Genomic DNA, 13,318 nt, shown 5'->3' on the forward strand with positions numbered 1-13,318 from the left:
CCGGCGTCCGGAGCCAGCACTCCGCACGTCCCGGGCGGGGGCCCCTCCGGCCCCGAGCCCGGCGCCCCGGCGTCCTCCGGCGCGGCCCCGGCCTCCACTGCGCCGGCCCCGGCGGTCAGCGCCTCCGGCGCCCCCTGCCGGCCGCAGAACGCTTCCACGCCCCCCGCCCTGGGGCCCGGGCCCCTCCTCAGCTCGGCGCCCAGCCTGCCAAGCCCACTTCTACCTCAGACCTCCGCCGGCAGTGTCATCTTCCCCAACCCGCTGGTCAGCATCGCAGCCACGGCCAGCGCACTGGACCCCCTGTCGGCCCTCATGAAGCACCGCAAGGGCAAGCCCCCCAACGTGTCGGTGTTCGAGCCCAAGGCCAACGCCGAGGACCCCTTCTTCAAGCACAAGTGCAGGTTCTGTGCCAAGGTGTTTGGGAGCGACAGCGCCCTGCAGATCCACCTGCGCTCCCACACGGGCGAGCGGCCCTTCAAGTGCAACATCTGCGGCAACCGCTTCTCCACCAAGGGCAACCTGAAGGTCCACTTCCAGAGGCACAAGGAGAAGTACCCCCACATCCAGATGAACCCCTACCCCGTCCCCGAGTACCTGGACAGCGTGCCCACCTGCTCCGGGATCCCCTACGGGATGTCACTGCCCCCGGAGAAGCCGGCCACCACCTGGCTGGACAGCAAGCCCGTGCTGCCCACGGTGCCCACGTCGGTCGGGCTACAGCTCCCGCCCACCCTCCCCGGCGTCAGCCTCGGCAGCTATGCCGACTCCCCCAGCCTCACCCCCGCCAGCCGCTCCCCGCAGCGGCCCTCGCCGGCGTCCAGCGAGTGCCCCTCTCTGTCCCCAGGCCTGACCAGCTCCGAGGTGGTGACCGCCGAGTCCCCGCAGCCGGCACCCGGCGGGTCTTCCCTGCCCAAGACCGAGCCCACGAGCCTGCCTTGCACAAACGCCAGGGCGGGGGACGTCCCCGCCACCGGCCAGGTGTCTGCCGCGTCCGCCCTCGCGGACAGCAGCCTGTCCCCCGGCCTCTGCAGCCCGGTCCCCCCGGCCGGCGCCGAGCAGTTCAAGGCCAAGTTCCCCTTCGGAGGGCTGCTTGACTCTATGCAAACGTCCGAAACCTCCAAGCTGCAGCAGCTGGTGGAGAACATCGACAAGAAGGTGACGGACCCCAACCAGTGCGCCATCTGCCGCCGCGTGCTGAGCTGCCAGAGCGCCCTGAAGATGCACTACAGGACGCACACGGGCGAGCGGCCCTTCAAGTGCAAGATCTGCGGGCGCGCCTTCACCACCAAGGGCAACCTGAAGACGCACTTCGGGGTCCACCGCGCCAAGCCGCCCCTGCGCGTGCAGCACTCCTGCCCCATCTGCCAGAAGAAGTTCACCAACGCCGTGGTCCTGCAGCAGCACATCCGCATGCACATGGGGGGGCAGATCCCCAACACGCCGCTGCCCGAGGGCTTCCAGGACGCCATGGACGCCGAGCTGCCCTACGACGAGAAGGCCTCGGACGCCCTGAGCGGCTACGACGATGACATGGACGAGAACTCCCTGGAGGAGGACGCCGAGCTGAAGGACACGGCTGGCGACCCATCCAAGCCGCTGCTGGCCTTCTCAAGCTCCTGCCCGCCCTCCCCGCCGTCCGTCATCTCCAGCATCGCCGCCCTGGAGAACCAGATGAAGATGATGGACTCGGTCATGAGCTGCCCCCAGATGACCGCCCTCAAGTCCCTGGAGAACGGGTCCGGGGAGAGCGACCGTCTGAGCAACGACTCCTCGTCAGCTGTGGGCGACCTGGAGAGCCGGAGCGCGGGCAGCCCGGCCCTGTCCGAGTCATCCTCCTTGCAGGCCCTGTCGCCCGGGAACAGTAACAGCGAGAGCCTGCCTTCTAAGTCCCCGGGCCTCGGCACCCAGGAGGAGCCGCCGGAGACGCCACTGAAGACGGAGAGGCAGGACAGCCCGCCCCCCGGGCCCGAGAACGGAGGGGCACTGGACCTGACGGCCCCCCACCCTGGCCGGCCGGCCATCAAGGAGGAGGCCCCCTGTAGCCTGCTGTTCCTGAGCCGAGATCGGGGTAAGTGTGCGAGCACTGCGTGTCGTGTCTGTGCGAAGCCTTTTGCTTGCAGGAGCGCGCTGCAGATCCACCTCCGCAGGCACACCAAGGAGCGGCCGTTCGTCTGCGCGGCCTGCGGGCGCGGCTGCTCCACCCTGGGTAACTTAAAGCAGCACTTACTGACCCACAGGTTGCGCGAGCCACTTCCCCAGTTGCTTGACCCCAGCTTTGCTCTAGGTCCCGGCCAGGGCACCCCGAGCCTGGTTCCTGGCTCCGCGCCCGCCACGATCAAAACGGAAGTGAACGGGCACAGCAAGGCCGGCCCGTTGGCCGAGGGCCCGCCGCTGCCGGCTCCCATCCAGGTGCCTGCGGGGCCCCCGACGGTGATGAGCCCCGGCCTCGCGCCCATGCTGGCCCCCCCGCCGCGCCGGACGCCCAAGCAGCACAACTGCCAGTCGTGCGGGAAGACCTTCTCCTCGGCCAGCGCCCTGCAGATCCACGAGCGCACCCACACCGGGGAGAAGCCCTTCGGCTGCACCGTCTGCGGGAGAGCGTTCACCACCAAGGGCAACCTCAAGGTGAGGGCCGCCCGGGAAGCCCCCGCGTCCACCTCCTGTGGTCCTGGCCAGGGGCACGGCTGCTGTGGAGCCCCCGAGAGACAGCGCGGCGTGTGCCTGCATGGCGTGTGGTGTGAGCGCGCTTGTGTGTTATGGGTGAGTCTGCACCGTGTGTGTGCCTGCGTGTGCGCGTTGCCTGCGGTGCTCCCACCCGTGTCCGGTGGCAGCGAGGAGCTTGCCTTCCACGCGGGCCCGGCCTCCCCTTGAGGGGCTGGTGCTGCCTGCGTGGCTGCAGGGCGTCGGGGTGACACTCGCTGGCTGACAGGGCAGGCCCAGGGCCGGCGCTGCCCAGAGTCCAGTGGGACGCTGATACCAAGAGAACCGGGCCTGTAGATGCTCGCAGGTGACGCAAGTGATGCAAATCCCGCCCCGAGGCCAGGGGTCAGATCTGTGGTTTTGGCCACTTGGCTGCCACGAGGGCCCAGCGGGCACCTGGGAGAAGCTTCCCAGCCTGAGGGCCGGGGGAGGGGAGGACGGTACAACGACATCACGTTCGCGTCTGAGGTACGGCCACGCTGCCCGTTTTCCCCGGAGGTGTGGAGTGTGTGGCCGGGCACCGAGGACCCATCCAGGGCCGTGCCCACACCCTCAGGGGAGTGTGCCGTTTTGCAGCCCACGTCAGGCGCCTGCGTGGGGCTCAGTGAGCCCTCAGGGACCTGTGGCCTCCGCTTGCTGGTAGCATGAAAGCCGCCTGAGGGCTCTGCTGACCACAGGTGCCCAGACGGGAGAAAACCAGGCACGGGCACAGTGAAGCCAGGGGTTCTGGGGGGCGGGGCAGGAGCTTCGGGACCCTCTGGGTGGCCCATGGGTCTGACGCCTTAGGGGGAAATGATTCCATCAAGCTGTGCAGCTCATCGGTTAGCTCATCGGTTGGCTTGTTTGCTCTGTGTACTTGACCAAAGGAAATGTTGCAGGTTCAAATATAAGATGCTCAGAAAAGCTCACCTAACAAGTTTGTTGTCCCAAACGAATGCTTAGGCTGGGGAAGAGGGGAAGGAAAGGAGCTGGAGGGAGTCCCCAGGTCCCCGGGCGTCTCTGTGACCCCAGGGCTGGGTGCACTCATGCCGAGGTGTGTCTCGTGTCCCCCGCAGGTGCACATGGGCACCCACATGTGGAACAACGCCCCTGCCAGGCGCGGCCGCCGCCTGTCGGTGGAGAACCCCATGGCCCTGCTGGGTGGTGACGCCCTGAAGTTCTCCGAGATGTTCCAGAAGGATCTGGCTGCACGGGCCATGAACGTGGACCCCAGCTTTTGGAACCAGTACGCCGCAGCCATCACCAACGGGCTGGCCATGAAGAACAATGAGATCTCTGTCATCCAGAACGGAGGCCTCCCCCAGCTCCCAGTAAGTCTCGGGGGAAGCGCGCTCCCCTCCCTGGGCTCCCTGGCTGCCGGGCTGGACAAGGCGCGGCCTGGCAGCAGCCCACCCATCGCAGGGCTGGACAAAGCCAAGTCGGACGCTGGAGCCGGCCGGCCGTTCACGCGGTTCATTGAGGATAACAAGGAGATCGGGATTAACTAGCCGTGCCCCTGCCCTGTGGGTCCCCTTCCCCGTTCACCCAGAGCAGGAAAGACGTCACCGGGTGGCTGCCCGAGGTGGCCTCACCCGCTGCCCGGTGCGCCTTTCGCCGTGAGCTTGACCGTCCTCGAGAACTCGGCAACCTTTGAAATAGATTTAAGTCAAAAAGAGACGTCCTCGGAGAGCCACCTTGGGAACAGAAGGGGCTCAGAGCACATCCATTCCGTCCCTCCAAAGCCCAGCAGTGCCCAGAGGGCGCTCCCCGCCCTATTCCAGGAAACTCGTTCAGTGGTTTTGTTCGAATTAGTTAGAAACTTGAACTCTGTCCTTAGAACTCTTATCTCGAAGATGTGGTCTAGTGCTCCCGGCGCCGTGTAGCATGGCAGTACCTTCGTCTGTAGTATTTATGATGTTAAGATGATGCGGGTAACAGACAATACAGCCCAACTTTAACGGAAGCTTCTGTACTGCAGAATACATCTGGCTGTGTGATTTTTGTTTTTTAAAGCGAGATTTGTTTTACTCTAAATAAGTGGGTTATTTCCATGCAGGCAAAATCGTGAAGTTCTGTTAGGAAAGAGCATGCTTTTCGTGTGCAAGCACCTGTCAGTAACAAGCCTTTTTTTTTTTTTTTTTTTTTTTTTTTTTAATTTAAATGTTTGTAGCTGCTATGTGGATATAGTGTTCTCTAGTGTGGTGTGTAGCCCAGCAGTTGGGAACAAGTTACAGACAGACACCACCGTGAATTATTCACAACGTTATAGCAGTTGTGAGTACGTATTTCGCATTATCAAACCTGTACAATAAAAAGGTAATGTTTGTATAATGTGGTTGAAAACTCTTAATTTATACTCTTGCACTTTTAGTATTTTGTATTAGGGAGGTTTGTCTATAATTGGAAAATTTTAAAAGATGTAAAGTATTTTATAAATAGTACTTTGATTGAAGGAAAATGAAGAGGAAAAAAAAAAAAAAGCTGTTACAGTCTTAGGTCAAACGGTATGAGAAATCTGTGCTCCTTAAGCGGAAAAGCCTCCAAGACTTGTCAATTCCTCAATAAACTAGGGCCTGCTGTTTCTTAAATTAAATGATTTAACTTTTCTACAAAGCCCATTTAAAAACTTGACCACCCTAAGAAAACTTTGATGAATTCATCTTAGGACTGTGACACCAGTACAAGCCAGGAAGTAAGCAAGAGAGCGCTGCATAGGTATGATGCTACTGTAGCCTCTGCTCTCTTTCTCGCACGCCCCCCGAACGAGAGTTTGACTGCCTGCGAGGCCTGCTTTTGTGCTCAATAAACTGCAGAGAGGTGTCGGGTGTCAGGCAGTATAATCAGTCATAACTGGGACGTTTTTCTGAGTTCCTGATTTATTTATTATCTTCTCAGATGAAAACAAAGCACACTGTCATCTGATCAAAGCACAGTCTCGTGCTGGTGATTCTGCCCATTGCCCCATGTCAGGAAAGGGCCCTGGGCAGGTGCCGGGCGGCGGGGCTGAGCCAGGCCCACACAGAAGTGTTGTGTGCTCTACCTCATTTTGTGCGTTGCAAGCATGCTGGAGTCTGAGACCGTGAACTTCCTCTGGCAGTGCTGTCCCAGGTCATCGTGGGTGGCCGGGTGACAGTGCGAGGGGCTGAGTCCCCGAGGAAGCAGTCGAGCCTTCTCAATTGAAACCGAGAAATAGGACCATCTTTCCAACACAGCCACAGCAACAAGTCACATCATGTCACTGAACAGAGTTTCAAAGACTCACAGATAAGCAGACCTAGCCGTGATCTCTGTCGGAAATGAACCCTGAACTCTCCAGCTCTGTTTCCCACGCAGATGGGATGGAGTGTGCCCGGGGGTACCCTCTCTTCTCACGGGATGGGTCGGGGGTGTCCCAGCGTCGGGAAGAGAAAACTGAGGTGCTTGGTGTCGCTGTGTTTCAGCAGTGAATGTTCTTATTATTTATGTGTCCTTCTTGGTGTGATTTTTTTTTTTTTTCCTTTTTGGTTAGTATTTGGTACCATGTAGTGTTCTCTCCTCGCAAAAGGGTGTGTATATAACGTAAGAAAAGAGAAATGTAAAGTGCTGTAAATAAGATGGCTCATGACGGGACAGTGAGACTGTCCCCACCCTGTGCTCAGGGCGAGGCCGTCCCTCTCCGCATGGTGAAGAGACACTATTTTTCTATTGCAACACCGTGTAGGGCCAGGGGCCTCCCTGAACCAGTGGAGAATTGTTACCCAGATCCAATATTTTTTATGATGAAATCTGTGGCTTGACACATCTACTGATTGAAATGGATGTCTTAGTCTAGGTTCCTATTTTTGTCATACGGAATTGAATAAAATGCAGGATGTAATATTATTTCTGAATGGCGTTCCTTGATTATTCTAATGGAGAAAGTGGAATTTGAGGTAACGGTCATTGATGGTGGACGTATATTCGTGGTGTTTCTCCAAGGAAAGTCACTGGGTTCTGAGAGCTTAGATTTATTAAGCCATATCTAAGCGTGTCTTGATTGGTCTCGAAATTTTCATGTTTCACCTTTTTCTAAAATAAAAATGCAGCCTCCTAACTGTGGATTTTTTTTTTTAAATTTACGTCTTTGATGGAAGAAGATGTAGTAGAAAATGCTTAATTATTAGAGACTACTGGCAGTGTCCAAAAACGACTACACTCTGAATTGCCATCCCATTGTCGGCACTGAGGGAAAATAACGGCTCTTCGGGTCCCTTGAAAACTAAATCGCTGTGCCTTTAGTGACAATTTGGGAGGGAGGTGTAGGGAGCACCTGTCGGCACCCTGCGCCTGTGAGTTCCAGATGGAGGATGCCCTTCACTTGAAAAGAAGCTTTACCTTGCCGATAACATTTGAGAAGACTTAAAACTTGAAATCATTTAATAGCTCCTGGATTACAAGATATACAATCCATTTCTTCTTTTTAAAAAATAACTACTGATACCTAGAAGCCACAGTAAACTTCACCTGGGAAATGCTGGGTGATTTTGAAGGCGCGATAAGGTACTAACCACTAAACTAACTGCCCAGCCTCCCAGCAGGTATCGTATAATCGTAAGCCTTAGGAATTAAACCCTGTTGATTGCCGAGCTAGAGAGAAATCATGAGATACAAACCTCAGATAGTAAAGTGACTTTTTTTTACATATGGTAAGGAAATAGCGAAGATTTCTACAATCATTTAAAGTAATTAATATAAGTTAAAATGCAAGGGAAAACAAAAGAGATTTACTTCTTATTTCAAAAACGTTTCCAACATAAAAGCAGAGGTGTTCGGGCTTCACGAGCCTGGGTATTTACTTCTTTCTGACATCAATTCTGGCTGCTCAGACCATATATCAAAGAATCATAAATGCCAACAATCCCTAAAAATTATTTGTTTAAATATATATCTATTCTGAGTTCATTACAGGAACCGTTAACATTTCAGACTAATTAAAAAGTATTGCTTAAGGGCTAAAAAGCAATGTTTTTAAACCCTCACTGTTTAATTTTGTCCCCGTGGAAGCTTGAAGGCAGCCTGGGTTCCCTGCCTGCTTTTCCTCTGTGCTTGGCAGACAGCGCCCAGCTCCTGCTTCGGCTTTAAGAAGCTGCAGCAAACATCAGAGGTGTTTCTTTATTACCGGGCTGCACGGACGTTTCCAGCCCAACCGCCTTCAACTCACTGTATTTATTTTGGCTGTCTGTCTAAACCGCGGAAGTCCAAACCCCTCATTTCTTTCCTCTGGTGCATGCTCGCAGTGGATAATAATGTCACATACGTGTAATTCTGTGTCCTGCCTGTCACCTTGCGAGCATGCCTGCCAACCTGTGGGCCTCAGAGTTCGGTCTTTGTGTTTAAAATCCTGTGCTCATTTGCTAATTACCGGCACTGAGGCACTCGTTCATTCCTTCAAGAAGTTTTTTAGGGACACAGTGCTTCTTTGAAAAACAGAGGCTGTGAAACGTTTCTATCAGCAGCAGGTCTCTTGGCCGATTTTTAGCTACAGGAAGAATTCATCTACAAGATATTCAATACAAAACTAGGAAAAAAATGAAGTCCCCCTTTTCTTTTGCACTTAAGTGGGAAATACTGCATATTGTTTCAGCATTTTTTATGAAGGGAAAACTTTAAAATGAAATCACCATAGAAACATTGTCCTGCCGTTCTCCTGTCCACAGTTTTGTGCCAAGTCATCAGGCGTGAGCGTGTGGGCATCGCCCCGAGTGGCCCAGGTTGGCTGCTCCGCAGTGAGGCTCGGGCAGGGGACAGGTGGGGACAGGGCCAGGCTGCCCCTTTGCCTGGCTGTGCCCTGTGAAAGCTGCAGCCTTCCCTCCTCACTCTGCTTCCTGATCTGTAACAACGGGGGAGAATTTGATCCTTAAAATTTCCTCTTCTAAGAGCCGTTTTTTTTTTTTTTTGAAAGAACTACTACTAATGTACATCTTTCTTCCCCCCGCCCCCAAAATTCACTAGACAGACTAATTGACGGTATTTGTACAGAGAGAAAATACAAATGATTACCTAAGAATATAAATATTGAAAAATCTATTACAAATGACTTTGCTAAAGAAAATATGTGGAATCATATTTGGACCATGAAAAATGTGTTGGTATCTTTGATTTTTTTTAATCATTCAATTTATTGAAGCTTTTTAAAATGCAACTATATTTAAGGTAAAATAAAGTCAATCTCTGTGAACATTACGCTGACTGCACTTTCTATCAGAAAAGAGACTTTTTTTAATGGTTTGGGTTTTGTCCTGTGCACTGCACACCTCACGTGCAGCGCCTCATTGAGGTAATTAACACACGTCTATCTATACATCAACATAGTCAAAAGAGGATGCAGTTAAAGGCAGGTGTTATCTCTCGTTCTTTCAGCGAAAGATTGAGAACCGAACTATTAACATCGGGTGTGCTGTCCTGATTCATAACCGCGTCAGCGGTCTGTGGTCTGACTTCTTTGGAAGCCTTAGAGATTGTACTTGGGGGCCTCTACCTCACCCCCTTATGGCTGAATTCAGGGTTGCACTGAGCGCCACAACCAAGCCAGGGGGAGATGATCAGAAAGTTGGCGAGACAGGAAAGAGAGGAAAGGGGTGTCATCGATGTAAGAGTACATTCGTGTTCTGTTCTATCAAAGGTTCTCTACGCCACTAAATGGAAAACATGATTCATAAGCCCCCCCTGAAGTAAAGGGATCTGTGCGTATCCGTGTGAATCACTCACTGTATCTGATTCAAACGTGGAAATAAATGTCTGATTACCGTAGTCCCAAATGTGCTCATTTGTGAACATGGGAATTTTGCAGATTCCCCCAAACACTTTCTAAGCTGGCCTGTTGTGCATATTTTTAAGTCACAGTGTTATCTATAAATTAGGAAAGTTGCAGAAGTGTGAGTTCCTTCACATTCCACCTGGCACTTTCAGTGCTCACTGATTCCATTTATTAATGTTCTTTCTGGCTTAACCTCCAGGACACCTGAATTTTCATAACTTTTTACAAGTAGAGACATAAATATTTAAATGACCAAAGTTGTCACATTTCTTTTATAACTGGCATATCTCTTGATTATATACGTGTTATAAAGCATTTCTGTTTTATTTTACTTTTTCTATTTACGGTGTCAAGGACAGCTTAGGAAAAGCTCTCGTTATGACCTAAGCTTACCCAGAAGAAGAAATATGTCACACCTGCCCACAAACACCACCGCCGAGGAAAAACAGGCAGGCTTAGAAAAAATATTTTCCACCCTTCGGATGGTGAAAGTGTTAGGGATACGCAGTAGGAAAAGCATATAGAAACTTCCCCGCACATTCAAATAATTGAGAGATAAGTTAGATTTTTGAATTCACTTTCCTTGACTGATAAGCCTAGAGTTTTTTGGGTTTTTTCCCCCTAGGAAATCGGCTGGCCTAGGAGCAGTGCTTGGGGTAATGACTGTGCTTGAGAGCAAGAAGCATGAACATCTCCTTTAGGTTTTGTCTTTCGGCACTTCCACCCTTTATTTGGTTTCTTGTTTGGGGCTTTTTGTTTTGCTCTGTTTCTGATGTTTAGTAACAGAGCTTTAGGTGCTGCCCCTAAATGCAGAGGCAGTACGGGTAGGGCTTTGGGGTCACTGAGAAAAGCGTTCTGGAACCCAGATGTTTCCTATTTGGGACTTAAAAAAATTGTAGATAATTGAAAAGAGGTAGGTGCTGTGAAGGCATTCTCTTCTAAAGGTGAACAATTCACTTACGTGACATCGTCTGCAGACACTTGGGCTGAATAAGTCACCCAGCCAGCGGATAATTTCACCCCCAAAATGACTATAGCTCTTTATTTACTACATATGGAGAAAAGACCACCAACTTATAAGAGAAGCCAGTCTTGAAACTGTACCAGCAGTGGAAAAAAATACTAACAGAGACATAAAGAATATAAAACTCACCAACATCTCAGAGAGTTTTATAGCTGCATTAACCTCATAGATTTTCAGTTAAGAGCTATAGGCAATTTAGGAAAATGAAGTTGATCAATAAATATTTGTAAATGATTAGCTTTTCCTGAGGACAACTACACATTTTTCATAACCTCAGTACATTTTATAGGACTTGAACAAATCCTGGCATACTGTTTAAGGTAGTGAGTCTCCCAACTCATTTGTTACAATGAACTCCTTCCTCATCCGCTGAAAGACCCTTCCTTCATGTTTCTCCCTTTGCATTGCCGTCCCTTATCCGGAGTTTATCTCCTGGCTTGGTGTTTCTGTTTTTTCAATTTATGTTTTAACCTTGATTGTGCCACTTTTGTCAACTGTTTTGCTGGGAAACAGTAGGAGAGCAAGTTATAAATTAAAAATCATAATTCGGGGGAGTTCCCTGGTGGTCCAATGGTTAGGATCCAGCGCTTTCACTGCCGTGGCCCGGGTTCAATCCCTGGTCGGGGAACTGAGATCCCACAAGCCACGCGGTGCAGCCAAAAACTAAATAAAAATGAAAATAAAAATCATAACTTGGTTATTTTCGAGGCTGGTCCCTGAGGCTAAGCTCTGAGCCCAGTCATCTTTCTCTTCCACTGGGCTGAATTACTCAGTTTTAGAAATATAGACTCTGTCTTCGAAGAAATGAAAATCGTGGCTGGACTTGGTATTAACTGAAGACAAATTCAAAGTTTCCTCACAAGTCCTGAAAAGGGAAACTCGGAGATGAGTTAGCGTCTTGACACCCTCCCTTGTCTGCGGGCTTCACGTTGGCTCAAACAAAGCATCCTCTGTGGTGCTGAGGACTTACCTGGTGAGCCCCGTGGAGCCAGCTGAGAAATGCGCCTGCATGTCTGTGCAGGGAGGGGGTGAGAGACAGACAGAGACCCGTGCACCGCAGGGCCCATGCGTCTGCTGCCTGGAGACCCAGCCTCTTGCTCCCCCAGGACTGATATGATCCTGAAGACGACAGTGAACCGTGACCCAGTAGTTCATTTTGCCTTTCTTGTGTGGTTGATGGTATCTGACTTGATTTGCCTTGGGTGCATGAAGGGAATAAGTGTAGGCTATTTAAAATTATAAGTGCATTAAAATAGTACTTGTAATCAGAGGAAAAAAAGTACCACCATACCCCAAGTCAAGCCTTAGTGAATGAACTACAAAGAGAACGTAAGTACAAGACCTTGAAGAAAAATGGCATTGCCTGGCCCTTGATAAAGGCTCACTTTTTAAAATATTCTTCAACCCCGATGTTCATCTCAGTCAGTGATAAGAACTAATTTAAGTTGTTTTGATCTTCACTATTTTGTAGAAATTTCTACTTTATTGATAAGCTGTATGTGCCTGAAAAAGCAGCCCTTTAAGAATCAACTTTCTGAGGACATGCACTTAATTCAGCTTAGCAAACACCTGTTTGTCCAGAATAACAAGTTGAGCTTTTTGAGCAGAAAATAAAGCTGAGCTTAATTATTTTATTGCTGCACACTCCCTGAGGTGAGAGAACGCGAGTTTCTCTAAACTTCGTGGGCAGAGAAAACAGTCGGCGTATGTTTGCAAGGGCAGCTTGGTTGTTACGTTGGAAAATATTGTGTCTCACATGCACTTTAAAATTGCGTATTCGGGGCTTCCCTGGTGGCGCAGTGGTTGAGTCCGCCTGCCGATGCAGGGGACACAGGTTCGTGCCCCGGTCCGGGAAGATCGCACGTGCCGCGGAGCGGCTGGGCCCGTGAGCCATGGCCACTGAGCCTGCGCGTCCGGAGCCTGTGCTCCGCAACGGGAGAGGCCGCAACAGTGAGAGGCCCGCGTACCGCAAAAAAATAAAAATTAAAAAAAATCGCATATTCGGTATGATTTGTATTTACCCTGCTTTTGTAATTAAAGAGATAGGAGCTTTTCTTTGGGTGCGTGGGAATTCCATTAGCAGGGCGTTGGGTGTGAATGCAGCCTCCTCTTGCTTCCAGACGAGGCCCTGTTACACAGACGTGTAGGAACCTTCTTTTTCCCCAGCAGTGACATTACGTCCCCACCTGCTGCTTCTCTAGGAGCTGCTGGGGGTTACTTTCCATCCGTGCGCTTACTGTAGCCCGGGATCTTTAAGGTAGAGTCTGTCTCCTTTAGAAAAGTGAAACCAATCTTGAAACACTGCAACCTTTCTAAACATATAAAGTACAACACTTTCCAAAATTAACAATAAAATGGGGTGCAACACAAGTCCTCTGGCCCTTGGACGCAAGGACGCCCCCGGGTACCTGACCCTTCAGGGATGGAGCTGGAGCGCGGGTGCCCTCCTGGCTTCCGGCGGCTCCGCTCTGCCCCGCACTCCCGTGCCACGGTCCTGGCCGGGGGAGACCAGCCTCAAGGCTCCTCCAAGAATCCCCCGCGCCCCGGGTTCTGCCCCCAAAGCGCTGTGTCGTCCTCGGGCGTCGGCCCCTGTGGACGGGCCGGGCCTGTCCCCGCGGGAAGAGCCCAGGCAGCCCAAGCGTCCCCAGCTGCGGGGTCGCACAGACTTGCCTTGTGTGGGCATTCGGGGCGCCCTCAGCGCCCGTCCCCGGGTGCGCACAGCGCATTAGAACTCGGGACAGCAGAGGGTGGTGGGCAGGGCGGCCCTGAACGCGCAGGAAGCCGCACACCCACCAGCTGCCCGGAAGCGACTCGGGGCCCAAGGTCGGGCGGCCCCAGCG

General features: G+C 52.0%; 1 protein-coding gene across 2 annotated transcripts in view; it reads left to right on the forward strand.

The window, feature by feature from the left end:
• SALL3 (spalt like transcription factor 3) overlaps positions 1-6,827 on the forward strand; it is a 19,774-nt gene extending 12,947 nt beyond the window's left edge. For both annotated transcript variants that reach the window (XM_089895349.1, XM_089895348.1), the window contains 2 exons: positions 1-2,625; positions 3,756-6,827. The exon at positions 1-2,625 is cut by the window's left edge. In XM_089895349.1, coding sequence (XP_089751475.1) covers positions 1-2,625; positions 3,756-4,187 — 3,057 coding nt within the window. In that variant the 3' untranslated portion in view covers positions 4,188-6,827. The remainder of the gene's footprint in view (positions 2,626-3,755) is intronic.
• The last annotated feature ends 6,491 nt before the right edge of the window (positions 6,828-13,318 follow it).

This window comes from Delphinapterus leucas, chromosome 14 (genome assembly GCF_059928025.1).
Source record: "Delphinapterus leucas isolate spDelLeu-1000000601 "Yukka" chromosome 14, BTC_Dleu_Yukka2, whole genome shotgun sequence".
In the NCBI taxonomy this organism is placed as follows: Eukaryota; Metazoa; Chordata; class Mammalia; order Artiodactyla; family Monodontidae; genus Delphinapterus; species Delphinapterus leucas.